At 36.0% G+C, this 23,284-nt stretch overlaps 1 protein-coding gene and 1 long non-coding RNA gene across 2 annotated transcripts; one reads left to right on the top strand and one right to left on the bottom strand.

Moving 5' to 3' along the window:
- The first annotated feature begins 4,847 nt into the window (after positions 1 to 4,847).
- LOC138882136 (uncharacterized) lies at positions 4,848 to 5,509 on the top strand. The gene is made up of 3 exons (XR_011403621.1): positions 4,848 to 4,885; positions 4,968 to 5,111; positions 5,461 to 5,509. It is a non-coding gene; the product is annotated as an uncharacterized lncRNA (long non-coding RNA).
- Positions 5,510 to 8,896: 3,387 nt separating this feature from the next.
- Positions 8,897 to 12,028, bottom strand: LOC138881902 (uncharacterized). Its single transcript, XM_070162202.1, has 4 exons — positions 11,868 to 12,028; positions 10,100 to 10,650; positions 9,401 to 10,008; positions 8,897 to 8,974 (listed from the first exon to the last, which is right to left on the bottom strand). Exons 1-4 carry the CDS (start codon positions 12,026 to 12,028, stop codon positions 8,897 to 8,899), a joined length of 1,398 nt encoding a protein of 465 aa, XP_070018303.1.
- Positions 12,029 to 23,284: the final 11,256 nt, after the last annotated feature.

Below are 23,284 nucleotides of genomic sequence, written 5' to 3'. Positions count from 1 at the left end.
CTATAGAAAGTCCATAATACTTGTACAAATTAATTAAAGTTTCCCAGCGCTATCCAAGTACAAATAAGCTTCTAAGTTATTACTTACACAGAAAAAGTAAAAATCGGTGTTGCAGTAGTGAAAATGATGATAGTCAAAAAGGACTTTGCGTTGCAGTAACAGTAATAATGAAGAAATGCTGGCACGACATAGATAGACCAATTAACACAAGGAGTTGTATCAAAAACATTTTTCATTTCTCCTTGTTTTATTTCTTATAAGTGAAAATTCCAAATGTTTGTATTTGTAATAGTGACTCATGTGATATACAGTACTTAATCTCTATAACAGTTTTATTTGTTCTGAATATTTCTTAATATTATAACAAAATGTTGGTATAAATAACATGTATTATAACTTAACATAAAAATTGGTTCCAGAAAAAGCTTGACTTTTATATGAAGTGTTGTTATATAAGGATTATGTTATTAAGAGGTCTGATTTTTTTTTTATATATATATAAGTACTGTTGCGGTTTGTAAAATTTATTTATTGGAAAAAGAGGGGAGAAATTAAAAAATAGCCAGATTTACAAGTGGTTATTCAAAAAGAGCCACAGTTTCAAAAGTAATCGAAATTTAGCTACTTTTCTTGTAAAGATAAATCTGAACGAAAACACTGTTCAAAATCCGAAAAATACTCCAGCATAATATACTGGAGTTCCAACATAAGTATACTGGAACTCCAGTATATTATAATGGAGTTCCAGTATAATATATCGATCCAATATAATATGTTGGAAGTTGATACACAGGTGCTTCAATCTCCAGTATATTATGTTGGAATTTTTCGCGTGTTGGAGTTCAAACTGAATCTGGCGAAGTGGAATACTCTCGAGAAGGGTATAATGAAGAAGAAAATGAATCCGAAGATGAAGAAAATGAGGATGAAAGTGGAGGAGGAGGAGGAGAAAATGAAGATGATGAAGTAGAAAACGAAGGAGGAGAAGAAGAAGCAAATGAGGATGATAAAGAGCAAGTAGAAAACGAAGGAGGAGAAGAAGAAAATGAGGATGATGAATCTGGAGATGGAGGAGAAGACACTGAAAATGATGCTGAGCAGGCTGATGTAGAGGAGGATCCGCCTTCTTATGTAGAGGATCCTAAATGGATTGGAGCTTTATTACAACTGTGCAGGCTCTATGTCCATGTCGACTTGAAAAACTGTGACGATCTCATTCCAGATTGGGATTACAAAAGTGCCGCCGAAGAACCTATGCAAATTGAGATAATTTAAATTTCTCTAATATAAACACCAACCTAATTTCAACTCCCTAATAATTCTCTTCATCATTTTACACAGTGGATATGCGATTCTTGTCACCAGAGTATGGGTATTCTTGCGATCCATTTCCTCAATGAAGGTCCTGAACAAGATCGAGTTCATCTCGGAGGTGGAGTAAGTACAAATTGGTTCATTTCAATTCCTCCCTTTTTTATTTCCTCTTCTTTTTATTAACTTTTTAATATTCCTTCTTTCTAGTGTCCCCATTGTAATCAAATCTACTCGGTTATCATGAAAGATTGGGTGTGCAAGCCTTGTACACAGGCATATAAAACGGTTCCATACTTTGGAGTTATCATGGGTTTTCTTGTCGGGAATGCTACCCCAGTTCGTTACTTGAATCCTCCCTTATTCAAGGCGACCGTGGTAAGAAATAATGGTCTTTCATATAAAAATATATATATATATAGGACTGAATTCAACGCAGTTAATTAATCTAGTGTGTTATTAATAAAGAAATTATTTCTACTTATTTTAAGTGGTTGATAATGTTGCTCACACTTTGCGAAACATTGAGCCGAATCGTTCAACTAGCATCACATATGAATTTATGGGCTTGCAGCAACACAAGAGACCAAAAGTGGGCCAATTCAAATTAGGCTTCTATAATGAGAAAATGTGGGCTAAAGCAGAGGTATTTTGGACTAGGGAGTATAAACCTCCGATGGTTCATGAAGCTGATTCGGAGCAATCTGAGCCGGGTAGTGACCAGGATTGAGATCATATTTGTGTTTTGGGTGGGGGTGGGGAAGGGGGAAGAAGGGGGGTGGACTGAGATTTGAGTTATATTAGGTGTTGGGCTTTTCTAATTGCTTCTCCTAAGGTGTGTTGTCTGGTTAAGTTATCCATGCTTACCAGATTAGTGACCATATATGTTTTGTAATGGAAATTTTACCACCTATAGAATAGGTTAGTACCCTATTTATATTCTATAAATACCCTTTTAAAATATTATATTCTATAAATATCCTTTTTAGTTTATAGCAAAAAATTTAAATTTAGTTCCATCCTAAAATTAAGGCTTAATATATGCTACAAAATATTTTTCTATCTCATTTTTTTTATTTTCTCTCATCTAATTTGCGTATATCTCCTCTCATCAGCTTTTCTCTCTCTTCTTCAATACACTTTTCCCTCTTCTCCCACAAACACACGTTCCATACACTTCAAAAACCCTCCTCCGCCATTATCGCCCCACACGCCATTCTTCTTCGCAAGCTTCACAGTTGTATTTTGGAAATCTTCTCCCCGTAGGTAATTCAACTACTTCGAAATTGCTTTTTCATTAGTTTGTTTCTATAAGTTTTTTTAGCGAATTTACACAATTTTCTGATATATCTTCCATTTGTATTGTTAATCACCAGGATTCTTTGAGTTTTCTCTCTAATGTCGGATGCAACGCTACTCAACAGACTACCCAGAGGTATACCCACCAAAATTCTCTATTTTGATGGGCCCTCTTTCTCGTTGCAACTGACTCAAGCGGAGAAAGATTTTGCAGGTTTATCAGCATCCAAAGTTGATGAAAGAAGAAGTAAATTACACAATGACAAGTTGAAAGAAGTCCAAGTTGATGAAGCTTCAAAAGAAACCAAAAATCAAGTTGGCTCAAAGAGGAAAAAACCTATGAAAGATTCAAAAAACCAAAAGGTAATTGGTATTTGTTACATGTATTCTGTTGTATTCATATGTATCTTCTTGTATTTTTGTACCTTTTTGTATAGTGTATTCTGTTTCTTCTATAGTATGTTTATGTATTCATATGTATTTGGTTGTTTCCAACAGTTCATTTTTAATGTAATCTTACCTGTATTCATATGTATTCATGTGTATTTAGCGTTTGCTAATGTATATTTGCGATAATTCAATTGTCCAGTTTGACCTCAAATGTATTCATATGCATTCATATGTATTCAGTTGTATTCATCTTAAATATTTTGTATTATATCTGTATGTTACAAAGTATGTTAGCATATATTTAGCCTTGTCACTGTATCTAGTCTTCTGTAAGTGTTTGTAGTTGTCTGACATGCATTTGGCTTTGTCACTGTATCATGTCTTACATGTATTCCAAAAAATCTTAATATGTATTTTTGCAATGTATTCATCTGTATTAACATGTATCTTTCAATGTTCATTGCAGGGAATTGATTTGTTTGTGAAACACCAGCCAAAATTAGCACCCCATATTAGTAGTTACACTAACACTGATATAGTATCCCAGCTAAAAGATAAGCTTACTCCCGATCACTTCCAACAATTCGGCAATACATGCTTTGGCTCATTTCTTCAAATGAAGCGATTTGATGTTCAACATCAACTCTTCAGATGCTTCATGGCTCGACAGTTAAACGGCACTCCAAACAATGTATTTGCAGTATACGTCAATGGTACTGAATTACATTTCACATTAAGGGAGTTTGCGCTTGTGACTGGCCTCAAATGTGTAGGTAAAGATGAAGATTTTGAGTTTAGTGAAACTCCTCCTAACCGGCTTATTGCGACTTATTTTGGAAGTGCTAATATTGTAAAGAAGAAACACTTGAGACAATGCTTCAATGACAAGGCATGGGGCCCCGACAATGATGAGGATGCTTTGAAGATATCTTTGTTGTATTTCATCCACACCTTTATATTTTCATCTGAGAAGAATAGTGCAACTATACCGAGGCTAGATTTTGACTTAGTAGAGAGTGGGCGCTATTCTGAATATCATTGGGGTATTAAAGCATTTGAGCTGTTGATAAACTCGATTAGCAAGAAGATGGATGCTTTGAAGAAGTATTACAGGATAGCTGTGATGCCCCTAGCTATGCAGGTATGGTTTTATGAGTGTTGTCCTTCTGTTGATTCTAGAATTGCAGTCTCACCGGAAATCAGCCAACATTTTCTTATCTGACGAACGGCATGTTCAAAGACACCGGAAACACGGTAATATACAAATGTTATCAATATTCTGAAGATAATTGAACACAAATACATCTATAATTTGCATACATTTGCATTCAGTTAGAGGGAAGCTTACTGTAATATACATTGGATTCATAAGCTTATATACATGAATACTTGCATACATATTAATACATTCTAAATACAACAGAGTTAAATACACCTGAATATAGCATTATACAGTTATGAATTAATATGTTTTTTGTAAGTCATAACTTATTTTTGTTCACAGATTGTGTTCAAGGACATCACTCCTCTAGATATAGAGCTTGCTGTTTTTCAGATTCCTCAAGTGTGCGCCGATATTGAGAAAATACCTACTCCTGCGCATTCAGACAAATCGGGACAGGATACAGATGACTTTTCTCCTACACCCAATCTTCAATCTAAGAAGAAACATGTTGAAAGTGTTGGTTCATCTTCATCACCGCCACATAAGAAGGTCAAGGAACAACCCAAGATTCCTACAAAAGAACCAGAATATCAGCCCAAAGTCCCTCCTGTTTGTGTTTCTGACATTGGACATAAACTTGTGCATGACCATCAGCTCCCAGAAGGCCAAAATGAGGAAGTATCTTCTTTGAGGAAAGACCTAAAATCATTCAAAGAATACGTGAGTATTTACCCACCGATTAATCAATAAAGTTTGATAGCTATGTGTTTTAGTATTTTTCTAACTATTTTGTACTGTTAAGGTTGTTGGAGAGTTCAAGTCTCTAAGGACATTGATCAATGATAACTTCAAGATGCTTTCAGACCAACTTCAACAAAATCAGCAAACTGAACCCATAGTGAGACATGATGGTGGCATTGACACAGATGTCGGAGATAATAATGAGGTATAAAAGCAGTTATCATATTGAACATATGTATTTAGCTGTATTCATATATGTTTTAATCTAGCCATTTTACTGATGTATTTAACTGCTATTCAGCTTTATATATATGTATTCTGACTTTTAAATCTTAACATATTGAGCATATTTTTTTAAATGTATTCATAACTGTGTTACACTTAATCTGTAATATCACTTTAAACTGCCGTATTTATTTTTATTTCAACTGTATTTACATGTATTCTGCTTGGTTAATCTGCTTTTTCTATAATGTATACTAGCTACTTATATGTATTTAATTTTTTTTCTAACATTAAGTTACCATGCTAACAATGATACATACAACTACCAGAAAACTATTTCAGAGGTACCGTCCATCATACCATCTACCACAAACCAAGATGATGTATCTAAAGAATTCTATGTTTCTCAATTTGAACTGGACGACAAGTTTCTACCCAGTCAAATTCCAGAAACTAGAATAGTTGTTCACGCAAGTGCAAAAAAAGATAAAGCCACACCAGTGCAACCTCAACGAAATAGGCGACCAAGTAGATGGAACTCTTCGCCTTATCAGTCTAACTTCGACTCAGGAGGTAAGTGATTTTACAAACGTAATAATCAGCATTCATCGTGATTGAATCATTTATAGTAGTCCATAAACACAAATTCAATTTACAGCATGTTCCTCTGTAAAGTTGACACCCATCTTTGAAAAAAGACACCCGTTTGAGGAAGATCCAATAACGGGTCCACATCCTATGTTACTCATTCAAGAATATGACAAGTGGGTTCGTGAAGGTCTTCTAGCAAGACATGATCAGAAGTGAGTTTTCCCCCGTTCATTGTATTATGTTTTCATTTTTTTAAGGTATGTACATAATGAGTTTTATATCATACTTGTAGAGGTAATCTCGACGACCATTACAAGAAAAACAAGTCTATACTTCACATTCCATTGGATTTTGGAGTTGATCAAGTTGATTCCAAAAACTGGTTTTACCTTCTATCCATTTACAGGAAGTTATGGGATGACAATGTGAGTCTTTCCCAAAAATGATAATCTTATCTTCAAATAATAACATGCTGTTTTATTAACTTGTATTTAGTTGTATTATTCAGCTGTATTCATCTGTATTTTTCTCTGATTTCCTATGTATTCAGCTATAGTCAATTAAATTGAACTGTATTATTAACCTATAGTTAACTTTATTGAAACTGTTGTATTCAACTGTATTGAACAATTGAATTACCTGTATTCATCCAATGACAGTTAAATTCAACTGTTTCAACCAGCTGTCCAGTTCTGTATTCAACTGTATTACAGTGTATTCCACCAAAGTCAGTTGAATTGAACTGTGTTATTAACCTATATTCAACTCTATTCTACATGTTGTATTCACATATATTAAGGAATTGAATTAGTTGTATTCATTCAATATCAGTTGAATTCAACTGTAGTCCATAATCTGAATACAGTTGTATTCACCTGTATTACAGTGTATTCCTCTATTTTCTGTATTCATTTGTATTCAACTTTTTTTAGCATCTGTATTGAGGTATTCATATATATTATTTCTTAGTTCAAGCAAATAAACTCACACTATCTACCAACCTCTTTTGTTTATAGCATATGGATGTCATATTCTACTATTTGCGAAAGATGGGCAAGTACAATCAGCATAGGGACTTCACATTTACTACTGTTGATTGTATATTCAAGACAAGAATAGATGAAATATATGACAGGTATGAAGATACAGATAGTAATGCTAATGTATCCAAACAAGAAGACGTTGTATGTGAGTATATTAGGGGCTACAGAATGCATGCTAATGTACCCTGGCATACAGTGGATAATGTCTTGATACCATTGAACTTGAAGGAAAAACTTCATTGGGTGTTGGTTGTTGTGACTTTCAAAGATAGATGTATCAAAGTGTACGACTCGTACACGTCTTCCGGTCATGATGCATACGTAGTCTCTGAGATTGTAAAGCTAGCTAAGCTATTACCTCTGTATCTGTCAATTAGTGGCTTTTACAGAGATAGTCAAGGCATTGACTGGTATGCTTATCCCGCATACACAAACAAGGATCATAACGAACCTTTTGAAGTTATCTTCGTTCCAAATCTGCCTCAACAGAAAGCGGGCAGCATATAAGTATCCAATCATCATTCTTATATGTTGTATACACTGTATATGGATTAATTATTTTATATTCTGTTTCAATCAATTATTGTTTAGGGATTGTGGAGTGCATGTTGCAGCCTTCGCGGAGTTTCTGAGCACTATTGGAGAGATTACACAAAAAATACCATTTGATGCCACTCTTCTCCGTCAAAGATATGGTGCTCTGTTATGGGACTATGCTATGCACAAGATAGATGTTGATGCAATAAGCGAGAGTGAAGCACCTTCAAAGATTGAAAGGCAAATCTCTGAGTCGGAGGCAAAGATGCAGATAGTTTTAGAATAGCTTTAGGTTTTTTTTTAGTTTAGCTTGAACAATGATACTGATTGTAGTGGTTTTGGTCGTAGATGCTATTTACTTACATGCTGAAATTTGGTTAAGTTTGCTTGAACAGGTTTTAATTAACGCACATGTTAGTTACAATTTCTGAAACTTTATGTATGCTGAATGATTTTTGTTAATGCCAATTTTTGAATTGTATTCAGCTGCATAAGATCAGCTTTATCTTGCAGTATTAAGCAATTGTATTTAGTTGTATTATTCTGTTTAGCTTTTGTATTAATCTATATTATTCAGTTCAATTCAGTTGTATTAAAGTGTATTTATCAGTTGTATACAGTTGGTATGCAAGTATATTCAGCTGCATCCATTCAAATGTAACTTTGAATTGACTAGAAACAATACAAGTTATATTGATTAACTTGTATTTAGTTGTATTATTCAACTGTATTCAGCTGTTTTTTTCTCTGATTTCATATGTATTCAGCTATAGTCAATTTAATTGAACTGTAGTATTAACCTATAGTCAACATTATTGAACATGTTGTATTCAAATGTATTGAACAATTGAATTACCTATATTCATCCAATGTCAGTTAAATTCAACTGTTTCAACCAGCTGTCCGGATCTGTATTCAACTGTATTACATTGTATTCCTCCAAAGTCAATTGAATTAAACTGTATTATTAACCTATATTCAACTATGTTCAACATGTTGTATTCACCTGTATTAAGGAATTGATATAGTTGTATTCAACTATACTAAGATACTCTCACAGCCAAATCATATATATTTATACATATAAAAATACTTCAACTAAATAAATTCAGAAAATATTAACGAAAGTTATTCCACAATATATTACTTCGAAAAAAGAATTCATTATAGCTGATAATGTCATAATAAGTGTTGAGAAATTGTCGAGTCACCAATACATGTCAGAATACAACTATTTATTACGTGGAGCATTCCTACAAGTTCGCTTGTTATGTCCTCCCTGCCCACATATGCTACATGAATGTTGATTTTTCGGCAACAGCAATTCACTTAAATTTTTGTCGCGCTTCTTCTTTGGCCTTCCAGGAGGTCTTTTCCATTTGGGTGGTAGTACAACCTCCTCTGCAACATGCTCTGGTATATTCCAGTCATTTTTGTCCGGTAGCAGGTACACTGGCACATCGTATGTCATTACAATTGTACTTGGCTTGTAATAGCTAGAGCAATATTCTTCAGGCATTAAAAACTTGCTCTTCAATACAACCCAGGCATGTGGGCATGGCAATTCATCAATTTGGAATCTCCCACAAACACATTATCTCTTGAGCAAGCAGACTGTGTAATTCCTCCCACCATCGTTAACAGTATGTAAGTATTCAGTTGAGGGTACTACCTACATTTAAAAACACAAATATAAGTTTTGAACACATTTACATGAATTAACAAATATATACTACTGAGTTAAATGGTTACTATCAACTTCAAAAATTGCAACTTCATCCAATTTCAGTTAAATTCAGCTGATTCCAGCAACTGTATGCAACTGTATTACTCTATAGTCTGCATTTGTATGCATTTGCATTCAACCTTTTTTTAGCAACTGTATTCAGGTATTTCCAATCAATTTAAACTGTATCAATCACCTGAATTCCATTGTAATCATTATCACGTGCATACAGGCTTAATAATAACATGTATTTACCTGTATTCATCTATATTATTTACTAGTTCAAGCCAATATTCATAAAAATTAACGGGTAGTTCTGCCTAAAAAAATGTATTCAGTTGTATACAACAATGCCATAAAAAATTAACTTACAGTCATACGGGTACACATGGTCTCATTCAACTCCAGCATTTCCTGGTATTTTTTCCCAAGCGTCTTGTATGTCTGAGTAGCTTCTTTACGGTTACTACAATTCCAACGACCAAACATCTTCCTAACTTCTTCGAGGAAGTCATATATTGGCAATTCCCTTGCTGAAACTAGTGTTGCATTGATTGACTCAATATTTGACGTCATTGTCCATCCCCTGTTAACAGGTGCATACAACCTAACCCACTTTTCGTAACCAGCTAACTCTAAGTATTCTTTCACCCTAATATCTACCTTCTCAACCTTCTCCATCAGACTATCAAATTCAGTTTGTGTGTATGTTTTTGCCATCGAGAAGTATATCTCACTCAACTTGGCATGGCTCTTTTTGAATTTCTTGTATACGTTATTCCATAGATGCCATATGCAAGCACAATGCGGTAAATCCGGATATACTCTCGATACAGATTTAATGATGCTCTCATTTCTATCCGAAACAATGCACATGTTTTCCCTTACACCGTATGCTATCTTGAATTGCTCAAAGAACCACGTCCAAGCAGCATCGTTCTCTGAATCAATAACACCGTATGTTAGTGGCAATATATAACCTGTTTAATATAATTGAATATAATTGTTTTTAAATACATGTTTTCCAATGCTTTAAATATTAACAAATTGTATTATTATTGAGGTACTCACCTGCACCATCCAACGTGCTTGCAGAAACGAATGTCCATGTGTAGTAGGGTTTTAGATGACTTCCGTCCACTACAACAATTGGTCTACAATGATCAAACCCCCTTATAAATGCATACAATGATATATACACGTACATGAATTCATTCTTTGACGATTTTTCCATTCTTATGTGAGAACCTGGATATGTCTTATCCATTGTATATAAGTATCCTGGTAATTTTTTGTATGAATCAGCCGGTTCACCTCTAAGAAAATTCATTGCCTTTTCTTTAGCCCTCCATGCCAACATGTAGCTAACATCAACACCTAGATCTGATTTCACGTCATCAATAATGTCCTTCGGAGTGTATTTCCTCTTATGGTTTGTAAGCTTTGTCCTTATAATACCACTTATAAGGCTGCTACTAGCCTGTCGTTGCTCGTACACTTTATCCTTCAGCGAACATGTATGGTTGTCATTGAATTCTCTCACCTTGAATAATTCCGATTTGTTAATGCTTGAAGCCTTAAACCTCCAATCACAATCTTCTGAAATACATATTAATGCATAGCTGGAAAGAAAAGTTCATACATCAGACAACTTAACGAATCTGACATATATACTTCCTATTCATAAAGTACCAAATTGATATCTGTGTATATGTAATTTTGTATACTAACTGTAAGCACGTGATTTTTGACCCTCCCCGAGAATTTTTACGTTCTTAGCTTAAATATTTAATTTAGGACTAATATAGCTATTTTGACTAATTTTACTTTATTTTTCTCGCAAAAGAAAAAAATTACAAAAAATATATATATAAATTTTAGTTTATGTATCCCTCATAAACTTGAAAAAAATCAAAAATTGCACTTTATTTTTGTACTTTATATAATTTCGAAAATTACAAAAAATATAATTCTATTAAGGTTTTGTAGTCATTTTAATTTGGGAAGAAAATGCAAAAATATTACTTTATATTTTATCTTTATATAAAAACGAAAATTACAAAAAATAGTTTTATTAATATTTTGTAGCTATTTTAAATCTTGAAAAATATTTAAAAAGATATAGTTTTGTTTAAATACTAGTCTTATTTTTGGTAGTTATTTTGCTTACATAGGACTAGTTAAGCAACGTGTTCCTATTTCTCGGGTCCGGGCAAAAGAATAATATTCGGGTTCAAACTACCCGGTTTTAGGCCTAATTTTCGGACCTAGCCCATAATAAACCGAGTCCAGGACACATGGGGAACCCCACCACGCGTGGGGGACATAAGTCTCGAACCCCACCACGCGTGGGGCTCATTTTTCTGGGCAAACCCATTACAAAACACGGATGAAAACATTTGGACAGGGGAACTTTTGAATTTTTGGAGAAAAAGTACTGTTCACTCATCTTCTTCCTAAAAAGGAAGAAGAACTGAAAACCCTAACGATGGAGACCCCCCCCCCCCCCAACGCCTAAACCCCAGCTCCCTCCCGTTCGTCATTGCCCTTCGACACCGTCCAAACACCACCCCGGCTCCTCCCAACTCCGTCGACCACTGCCCAAACAGCCCGTCGCACCCCCCGTCGCCAAGGAACCACCCTCCTCCTCCCAGCTCGACCATCATCACTACCCAGCCCGACGAGTAGCAGCAGCGTCATCACTGTCCAAACACCACCTCCATCAACAAACCTCCAGCTCCAGTCCGTCACCTTCCACCGCGACCAAACGACCATCGTCCAAACACCACCACCAGTTCCAGCCATCCCACCCAGCAGTGAACGAAACCACCATTGTTACCCACCCAGCGACGCCCAGCTCCACCATCGCCTCCGTCCTCCATTAAATCCGGTGAGCCCTGCTGCTTCGTCACCTTCCCCAGCACCACGACCAACAGCAACAACCAGCTCCCTCCATCGTCTCACACAGCCCACGACCATCACTTCTCCTCCTAGCTCCATCGTTGCACCGCCCCATCGTCAAACACCACCAGTCGAGAACCCATCAGCCCAGTTATCGTTGTTCTTTCATCATCGTCGTGCAGTCCGTTGAGGTCGCTTTTGGTTCGTCGAGGTCCGGTATGTCGAGGCAGTCCGTTGAGGTCGATGTAGAGGTTTGGTCCATGGCTCTTTCCGTTTTTGTTTGTTCAGGTTAGTGAACCTCAAGTGTTAGATAAGGAAATGTTACGTTAAATGTTCGAAGACGCAATATATAAATTCGTATGATAATTCTCTGCTTATGTTTCACCGTATGCATTTTGATCATTTTGCGTTATGTTATTATTGTTTACTTGATGTCATTTGATTTAGTTGTATTAGTTGTTCTATGACACAAGTTTGACGTTAATCTGTTCGTCCTTTCCTTTGCTTAGGTCATTCGGACAAAATTATTATTAGTACATGCTCTTATTACGCCCGAAACACTCGTTCACTAAACTCATTTTATTAATTTTTTTTTTTGACAAGTTATGAGATTTTGGTTGTAAAAAGTCGTAAGGTTTAGTATTGTTAAAGGCGTAAAAATGGCATCCTTTTAAAAAATAAAAAAGGTAAATAAAAACAAACAAATAAATAAACAAAAAAAAACGAGACTAGCTTCGCCAAAAATAAAAATGTACAGATTGCGGAGCCCTCACAAAATATATGTATTAAACACTTAGACTCCGGGACGGGCCGTTTAGCAAAATTCACGGCCCTACCCAATATAATAATGCGCTAGTTGCTTTAGGCGCGCCTTTAATAATGTCATCTCCCTAAACTCGGGTGCACATTTATGTGACCCAAATCCAAATCTCAACGGAATCGAAATGTGTCTCTAATCACGGGTATATTGATTATGGCGTGGCCCGAGATGCATTTCCATGACGTTGCAAATTCTTTTAAAAATAATGAATGAGACGAGCCTCGACAAACAAAAATGTAGAAGCTGCGGGGCCCTCTAAATATATATATATATTAAAAATACTTAGAATTCGGGACATGCCGTTTAGCAAATTTTGCGGTCTTCTCCAAAATAACAATACGTTAGTTGCTTTAGGTGCGTCTTAATAACGTATTTTTCTTAATTCGGGTGCACATTTATGTGACCCAAATCCAAATCTCAACCGAGTCGAGATATGTCAATAACCACGGGTGCATTGATGTAACGTGGTTTGAGATATATTTTCACGACGTTGCAATTCTCGTAAAAAATAATAATAAAAGCGGTCAAGAGTTTAAAACTCGCACATAGGTTTTAACATGTATAAAATCAGATAATCAAGCCAAATATAACAGTTGAGCGACCGTGCTAGAACCACGGAACTCGGGAATGCCTAACACCTTCTCCCGGGTTAACAGAATTCCTTATCCGGATTTTTGGTACGCAGACCATAATATAGAGTCATTCTTTTCCTCGATTCGGGATTAAAATTGGTGACTTGGGACACCCTAAATCTCCCAAGTGGCGACTCTGAAATAATTAAACCAATCCCGTTTCGATTGTCCTTTAATTGGAAAAACTCCCCTGCCCCCATTGGGTGCGGAAAAAGGAGGTGTGACAGCTCTGGCGACTCCGCTGGGGACCTCTATTACCCAGAACCACTGGTTCAGGGTTAAGAATTCGAGCTTAGAATAATTGTTATTATTTGGCTTTATTTATTATCTGATTTTATTATATGTTTGGGCTCAATGTGCTAAGTGATGCTTTTACCGCTTTAATATTATTTGAACTGTATATAAATTGTGCCGAAACCTTTCTCTTCTTACCTCCGGGGATGTGCTTACTGGTTGAGACTCCCTATTCTGTTAGTGTCATACCCTAAATAAAAGAGGCTCGGAAAGTTTCTAAGCCGGCTGGCCTTTTGGTTCCCGGAAAGGAGCTCCTTCCTCAGCTCGAGTTGTCCGCTCGGGTACACTGTCTAGAACACCGACCCAGGTTTTGAACATAGAATAACGTGACTTCATGCCGGATCCCTAGTAGGAACGTTTGTTTGCATCATGTGCATTTGACTTAGGGGACTCAACACAGGGGTTGGGTCCGTCTAGGACAAGCAACCTGAAAATAATAGACCATCCTGAGGCATCCTATTTGTTTTCCGTGCATTTATTTTGTCTCGCTGACCGGTGTTTGAATATTATGAATATTGTGAAATTGAAAAAAAAAAAAAATAGCGGTTAGGGAATTGATTGTTTATTTTTGAAAAAAAACCTAATACACAAATACTGTCAAAACTCTGCCAAAATTTTGAGAAAATGAAAAAGTGTCTTATTAGTTTGTTTTATTAAAAGCAAGGGAAAAATAGAAAAAAGAGTAGTGGCTTTGTCTTGTTTTTCAAAAAAAAAAACAAATTAGAAAAAAATAGTTTGTCTTGCCATAAAAATGAAAATAAAAAAAAAGAGTCTTGTTTTGAAATGGGTTTTTATTTTTTTATTTGTTTATGAAAATGCCAAAATAAAAATAAAAAATAATAAAATAGTTTGTTTTTTTTTTAAAAAAAAATAGTTTGTTATTAGTTGCAAATATATATATATATATATATATAAATCCAAAGGTTTTTCATTATTTCCTAAAATGTATATATATCTTTATTTGTTGCGAAAATGTTTGTCTTGCAAAGTCTAGAAAAGTTCTTTTAGACTCCCAGTTTTCGAAACAAAAATCCAAAAATATTTTCCGTTATTGACTTCTTTAGAAAGTTTTTTTTAATTATTAAAAAAAAAAACGTATATACATATAATGAAAAGAATCCGAAAATATTTTCCCTCTTCTTTAAATATTGAAAAGAAAATTCAAAATTCAAAAATATTTTTTAGAAGCATTTCTTTTATTAAAAGTAGAATTCCAAAAATATTTTCTTTTTAGAATAAGAGAAAAAAAACAACAAATGAAAATTCAAAAATATATCTTAGAAGTCTTTCTTTTAAAAAGAAAATCAATACTTCCTTTCTTCTTTTAAAGTAGTTCTTTCACAAAGATAATAATAATTAAAAAAAAAAGTTAGTTCATCTACTTATCCTTGATTGCCCGAACTACGCGGGTTTGATTCTCACCGGATGTAAGATACGTGGGCAACCCTCATCGGGTCCAACCCCACCTTTTGCTAAAAAGCCAAAAAAACAAATAATAATAATAATAATAACAAAAAATACATGTCAAATTTTAGTTTTTGTCATAAAGAAGTTGGGTGACGTTGTTTTATCAAGACATAGCCGAATGTTCTAGAAAGGGACGCCGGAAGGCTGACTTGGCATAAACAGCCACCTTTGGGTCGTTTTAAGATTTGGTCCAGTTGACCCACATAGCCTTAAAAATCTTCGTCCCCGAGACGTTGACAGGCCGTGTTTGCAATATTGAGTTTCCTATTTTTGAAAAACAATAAAAGAGTCATAACTAAGTCAGGAGATGATGTTTGTCATAAATAGCCGAATGTTCCCGAAAGGGACGCCAGAAGGCTGACTTTGCGTAAACAGCCACCTTTGGGTCATTTTGAGATATGGACCCACACAGCCTTAAAAATCTTCGTCCCCGAGGCGCTGAAGGGTCGTGTTTGCAACACTAAGTTTTCATTATAATTTGAAAAAAAAAACAAAGAGTCAGCGGTCAGGTGAATACCGTTTGAATTTTGTCATAATAAGCCGAGCCAGCTTCGGCCGCGTCTTAAACTGTTCTTGCCGAAATAGCCTTAGAGTATCTTTCAGTTGTCGGAAGGTTATTTTCGTAAAAGAATGGACAAGTTTGTAAAGTGTCAAAATAATCCTCCCCGACCTCAAAATTCATGTGAAATTCGGAAGGGGCCACATTTGCAAAAAATAACCATTTGGTTGCATTTGTCGAACAGAGAAAGGGAGTTAGCCTTTTGTTTTTGAGTTTATAAATCTCTTGATTGAAGTATATGGGTTATTTGATTTCGAGTTTGTAGGTCATATTCAAAACTTTGAAACTCGGTTTGTTTTAATATGAAAATTGAAAAATGGTTTGTTATTGTTTATCTCTTATTGGTCCGAACTACGCAAGGTCTGATTCATGCGGGGTCATGATACGTAGGCATTCTCCATAAGATTCGACCACAACAAAAAGAAAAGCCAAAAAAAAGAAATGAAAAAAAAGAAATGAAAAAGAGAATGAAAAAAGAAAAAAAAAAGAAAAAAAAGGGAAAAATGAATGAAAAAAATCGAAAAAATCGAAAAAGAAAAAAAAATGTCAATAATGAGGACCGACTGAGTCCATTCTAACCTGTTTGTTTTGCAAAATAAAGTTAAGGTGGTTGGTTTGTGGTAAGCCAGACAATGACACCCAGAATCCTTTACTTGCATCTCATGATACACACTCTGCTGGGATCAGGCCTGATAACAGAAGCACTCGAATCCTATTGGGGACTTGCTGACGGAGGTTGATGATATTGAAGCTGGTAATGGTCTTGGCAGTATTGATGCAAAGCTCAGTGGCTAAGATGCCAGTTTGATAAAGTGGGAGGACGCTCCGTTCCTTGGTTAGCAAGAGAGAAGCTTGTGGTGGCTTATTTTGTTGTCATTTCTGTTGTCCGGATTATTAAGGTTGTAATTTGGATTTTGTCCTGTGTCAAACCTTCTTATCTTTCCATTTTGTCATAGCAGTTTGTTTAAATTTTGTCCAGTTTGTGTTAGGATTTTATTCTGGTTGTTTTGTTTGTTTTATTATTCAAACCATTTCGCCGGTAGTCTAATACAAAGTCGGTCTTTTGTTAGTTCCAGTCGTCTTTTGTTTAGTCCTTTTATCATTTCGTTCAATGCCGATTCTAGGGACATGACATGCGCACACACTTTGGGCCTAGTCTTTAAAGTTAATCATAAAACCCTGGAAAGGCGATCAGACCATTTAAAGAAAATAAGGACGGTTTGAGATTATTCAGAGCTCGAGTCATGTGGAACTGGGGCAAGTTAAGCACAAAGAAAACCGTTAAAAGCAAGATTCGCCAAATTGGCATGAGGGTCGGTCATGATAATGAGAGTGTCGCCCAACGGTGCTTAGAAATGACAAAGGAAAAATAAAATGTTTAACATAATTGTCAAGTCCAGCACCATCAGAAGAGACTACAAATTTAAAGTGTGTTGTTTGCACTTGGCATGTTTTGAAGACTGAAATGACGAAGGCATTTTGTTCTGCTACCTAAACACTTTATCCTTCGTTACCCCTTTTGAGCCTTATTTATTTTTCTTTCATACCCCTCGTTCGGAATCAGTAACAACGAAAAAAAAAGAGAGAAAGAAAGAAAACAACAACGAAAAAAGAGAAAAAAAAAAAGAAAAGAAAAGAAAAGAAAATTGATAACAAAGAAAAAAAATCAAATGAAAAAGAGGAATTGGGAACTACGTTTGACCTGATTCCTCAAAGAGGATACGTAGGCGCTTCACGGCTCGGTCATAGTTTTGAAAAATGAAAAAAAATCAATTAAAATATCCCCAAGCAAGAAACTGGGGCAAAGATTGCGTTTGTGGTAAATAAATCTAATTCCGAAGGTTGTAACTAATAACCCAAAATTAATGCATTTTTTAGCCTTTTATACCTTTTCTTTCTAGCCTATCCAAAACCCACATTACGGTCCAAAGAAAGACCTTCTGATCAGTCTTCAAAAGATGCCAAGTCAGACAAATGAGAGTCTCACCGGTGAGCATAACATTCTGTTCCACAGCAGAAAGGACTCTGATCCCCAGCGGAAAGAGTCATACCGGCGACACTCCAAACCCCCAGCTGGAAAGTGATACAAATGAGAGAGTCTTATCGGTGAAAACCTTCACAGGCACCATAAGGCGATGAAAGCTGAGAGAAAAACCAGAAATGAGAGAGACTTGATAGTGAAAACCCTTCGGGCACTACAAGTCGAATAAGATTGAGAATCAGATGGGGAATCGCCAATTGAAGATCTTGAAAGATGATTGACGGTAGAGGATAGGCCACATACGCATGTCATGGCCATTAGAGTCGGTATCTGCGTTTGATAGATTTTTATTTATAGTTTCTTTTGTAAAAGAGTCATTTTTTTCCTTTGTCTTTTTATTCTGTTCCCTTTTATCTCTTTCCTTTCATAGAAAAATCCTCAATAGAGTCTGTCTGGTCAGAACAAGTATGAAATGACTTCAAATATGCCATCAGCTTTTCAAGATGAGATCTGACTAGTACATCCAAATGGTATAGTCAGCAAGGAACAAGCGCGAGGCCAGTGTCAATAAAGATATCCCCAGCAAAAGGGAATTGACAAAAGGATTGACGAGCGTCAAGAGGGATATCCTTGCCAAAACCAAGGTTATAAACCTCAAAGACAAGGCCCGTGAACAAAGCAAGGAGAGCAGTGAGCATGATTTGGCGAAATCCATACTAGACTAAAAGGTCGGGGAAATGCCAGTTTCCAAGCTATGCCACAAAAGAAGAGGGATATCCCCAGCAGGAAGGGATTATCCCCAGCACATAATATCATCCCCAACAAGTCGTGGAGCACAGCGCAATGAAGGAGAAAGGGAAAGCAATCCCAATAGGAGTATCACAGCCAACCACCATGTTTTAAACTAACAAATTTTGTTTGATTTGAAACAGGTAAAGGAAATGGCATTGATGCAGAAACGCATGCCACAAGGGATATTATCAAACTGGGGCAGAAAATTTTCCTTCCATTTAGAAAATTTTCTGGAAGTCAGGTACCCCCAGCTGATAACATTTTACCCCCCAACAGGTAAGTAAATAATCCCCCAACAGTGTTATCCCTAGCAGTTGCGAGGAGTCCAACACAAGGTTGGAAAGTCGGTATCCTCAGCGGTTCCTTTCGGGGAAAGGCAAAGCGACTCTCAAGGGAGGTAGTCTTCGAAGGAAGAAGCTATGCGAAAAAAAAAAGAATAAAAAGATAATAATGAAAAGAAAAAAAAAGGGTAAAAGTCATCCCCATCTAAATAATCCCCAACAGTTTCGAGGGAGGACAATACAGGTAAGTAAATAATTTAAAAAAGAAAAAAGAAAAAAGAAAAAAAAAAGAAAGCGAAGGTTTCATTAATAGGAGACACTTCCTAGTTTGAAATCATTAGAGTTCTACCCATAGGAGATGCATTTCCTCCTAAGTTTAAGTTTATTTTTACCCATAGGTGATGCATTTCCTCCTAAGTTTGTTTTAGTTTCACCCATAGGAGATGCATTTCCTCCTAAGTTTGTTTTAGTTTCACCCATAGGAGATGCATTTCCTCCTAAGTTTAAGTTTATTTTTACCCATAGGAGATGCATTTCCTCCTAAGTTTGTTTTAGTTTCACCCATAGGAGATGCATTTCCTCCTAAGTTTATTTTAGTTTCAACCCATAGGAGACGCATTTCCTCCTAAGATTGTTTTAGTTTCACCCCATAGGAGATGCATTTCCTCCTAAGGTTGTTTTAGTTTTACCCATAGGAGATGCATTTCCTCCTAAGGTTGTTTTAGTTTTACCCATAGGAGACGCATTTCCTCCTCGGTTTGTTTTAGTTTCACCCATAGGAGATGCATTTCCTCCTAAGTTTGTTTTACCCATAGGAGACGTATTTCCTCCTCGGTTTGTTTTAGTTTCACCCATAGGAGATGCATTTCCTCCTAAGTTTGTTTTTACCCATAGGAGACGCATTTCCTCCTAAGTTTATGTTTTACCCATATGAGATGAATTTCCTCCTAAGTGGTTGTTAAAGATATAAAAAAAAAACAACAACAAAAAATGACCTAGTCTGACGAACCTTCTCCTAGGATCAAAATCTTAGTCTGATGAATCTTTCTCCTAAGATACCAAAAACAAAAAATGACCTAGTCTGATGAACCTTCTCCTAGGATCAAAATCTTAGTCTGATGAATTTTTCTCCTAAGATAGAGACCTAGTCTGACGAACCTTCTCCTAGGATCAAAATCTTAGTCTGATGAATCTTTCTCCTAAGATACCAAAAACAAAAAATGACCTAGTCTGATGAACCTTCTCCTAGGATCAAAATCTTAGTCTGACGAATTTTTCTCCTAAGATAGAGACCTAGTCTGACGAACCTTCTCCTAGGATCAAAATCTTAGTCTGATGAATCTTTCTCCTAAGATACCAAAAAATGACCTAGTCTGACGAACCTTCTCCTAGGATCAAAATCTTAGTCTGATGAATTTTTCTCCTAAGATAGAGACCTAGTCTGACGAACCTTCTCCTAGGATCAAAATCTTAGTCTGATGAATCTTTCTCCTAAGATACCAAAAACAAAAAATGACCTAGTCTGATGAACCTTCTCCTAGGATCAAAATCTTAGTCTGATGAATTTTTCTCCTAAGATAGAGACCTAGTCTGACGAACCTTCTCCTAGGATCAAAATCTTAGTCTGATGAATCTTTCTCCTAAGATACCAAAAAGAAAAGACCTAGTCTGACGAACCTTCTCCTAGGATCAAAATCTTAGTCTGATGAATTTTTCTCCTAAGATAAAGACCTAGTCTGACGAACCTTCTCCTAGGATCAAAATCTTAGTCTGATGAATCTTTCTCCTAAGATACCAAAAAGAAAAGACCTAGTCTGACGAACCTTCTCCTAGGATCAAAATCTTAGTCTGATGAATTTTTCTCCTAAGATAGAGACCTAGTCTGACGAACCTTCTCCTAGGATCAAAATCTTAGTCTGATGAATCTTTCTCCTAAGATACCAAAAACAAAAAATGACCTAGTCTGATGAACTTTCTCCTTGGATCAAAATCTTAGTCCGATGAATTTTTCTCCTAAGATAGAGACCTGGTCTGACGAACCTTCTCCTAGGATCAAAATCTTAGTCTGATGAATCTTTCTCCTAAGATAACCAAAAACAAAAAAATGACCTAGTCTGATGAACCTTCTCCTAGGATCCAAATCTTAGTCTGACGAATTTTTCTCCTAAGATAGAGACCTAGTCTGACGAACCTTCTCCTAGGATCCAAATCTTAGTCTGATGAATCTTTCTCCTAAGATACCAAAAAGAAAAGACCTAGTCTGATGAACCTTCTCCTAGGATCAAAATCTTAGTCCGATGAATTTTTCTCCTAAGATAGAGACCTAGTCTGACGAACCTTCTCCTAGGATCAAAATCTTAGTCTGATGAATCTTTCTCCTAAGATAACCAAAAAACAAAAAATGACCTAGTCTGATGAACCTTCTCCTAGGATCAAAATCTTAGTCTGACGAATTTTTCTCCTAAGATAGAGACCTAGTCTGACGAACCTTCTCCTAGGATCAAAATCTTAGTCTGATGAATCTTTCTCCTAAGATAACCAAAAAACAAAAATGACCTAGTCTGATGAACCTTCTCCAGGCGCCCACCTGTATAACAAGAGGAATACATTTTAGTTTTTACTTTCAAGTGTTGAAATTGGGAGCCCGCCCATAATAACAGAGGCATACATTCAGTTTTTACTTTCAAGTGTTGAAGTTGGGAGCCCGCCCAGATAACAGAGGCATACATTTCAGTCTTTACTTTTCAAGTGTTGAAATTGGGAGCCCGCCCATAATAACAGAGGAATACATTCAGTCTTTACTTTCAAGTGTTGAAATTGGGAGCCCGCCCATAGAACAGAGGCATACATTCCAGTCTTTAAATTTCTTGTCAGGCGCCCACCTACATAACGAGTGGAATACTTTTCAGTCTTTAAATTTCTTTTCAGGCGCCCACCTGTATAACAAGAGGAATACCTTTTAGTCTTATACTGCAGATTTTGGAAATCAGTAACCCCACCGGAAGGTAGAAGGTTACAACAGGAATCCCCAGCTCCAGGAAGCAGAAGGCTACAACAAAAATCCCCAGCATTCAACCAAGTTATAAATAGCAGAAGCTCGCCTCAAGAATGCGAGTCAACATCTGAGATGGTCGACAAAAGCTGGACACAACATAAAAGAAGAAGAACAAGAAAAGAGAAAAACAAAAAAGGAGAAAAATACGGAAGTGGAGAACAGATGTGATCTGTTCAAGAACTAGCGCCTACAACTAGCAAGTATCAAGATTCAAATCCAAAGTCTGTATGAAGCACCATTCAAGACTCAAGACCAAGTTTCAGAAGACTTAAAGATAGGAATCCTTGTAACAAGTAGCTGATAGGCTCAGTTAGTCTTTTTCAGTTTTCATTTTTGTTGTAATGACAGGACCGCGGACCGGAACCTCAACGGAACGGCACCTCGATCGGCTCTTCACTTCGGTACACTCTACCATCTCTCTCATTCCCGAACTACACGTGGCCTGATTCCTGTATAACCAAGGATATGTAGGCAGCTCAGATACCAGGGCTCGGTCACATTCCCTCCCTTTCCTTAAGTGTAGTCCGTCCAAGTAATGGTCGGGTCAAAAACACGTCTAGTCGTTCTTTGTCGGAAAACTCTTCGTGTTTCCAGTCAAAGAGGGGCAGCTGTAAGCACGTGATTTTTGACCCTCCCCGGGAATTTTTACGTTCTTAGCTTAAATATTTAATTTAGGACTAATATAGCTATTTTGACTAATTTTACTTTATTTTTCTCGCAAAAGAAAAAAATTACAAAAAATATATATATAAATTTTAGTTTATGTATCCCTCATAAACTTGAAAAAATCAAAAATTGCACTTTATTTTTGTACTTTATATAATTTCGAAAATTACAAAAAATATAATTCTATTAAGGTTTTGTAGTCATTTTTAACTTTGAAAAATACAAAAATATTACCTCATATTTTATCTTAATATTTAAAAACGAAAATTACAAAAAAATAGTTTTATTAATATTTTGTAGCTATTTTAAACCTTGAAAAATATTTAAAAAGATATAGTTTTGTTTAAATACTAGTCTTATTTTTGGTAGTTATTTTGCTTACATAGGACTAGTTAAGCAACGTGTTCCTATTTCTCGGGTCCGGGCAAAAGAATAATATTCGGGTTCAAACTACCCGGTTTTAGGCCTAATTTTCGGACCTAGCCCATAATAAACCGTGTCCAGGACACGTGGGGAACCCCTGTAAAAGAGAAGATCTGCAGATGTTTTTTATATACATGGACTGTTGTGTTAAATGTCATGTAGTGTCTAATAGCTCACATTTTTGTTTGGGATACTGAAGGTAGCTTACAAGCCTAGCTGATGTCAATGTAGGGGATTGAATGATAGTTGTATATGTATGCTGTTAGATAAAGGTATTCCCAATGCAGTAGGTTGTATCTTGGATTTAGTTTAATTGTGTAGTATAATTCTTTAATGTATGCCAAGCATGAAAACTGTACACTACTAGTTAAGTTCTTTCTCTTCC

The sequence above is a fragment of the Nicotiana sylvestris genome, chromosome 11 (genome assembly GCF_000393655.2).
Source record: "Nicotiana sylvestris chromosome 11, ASM39365v2, whole genome shotgun sequence".
In the NCBI taxonomy this organism is placed as follows: domain Eukaryota; kingdom Viridiplantae; phylum Streptophyta; class Magnoliopsida; order Solanales; family Solanaceae; genus Nicotiana; species Nicotiana sylvestris.
The sequence above is the reverse complement of the archived record's forward strand: the minus strand, read 5'-3'. Positions and strand labels throughout refer to the sequence as shown.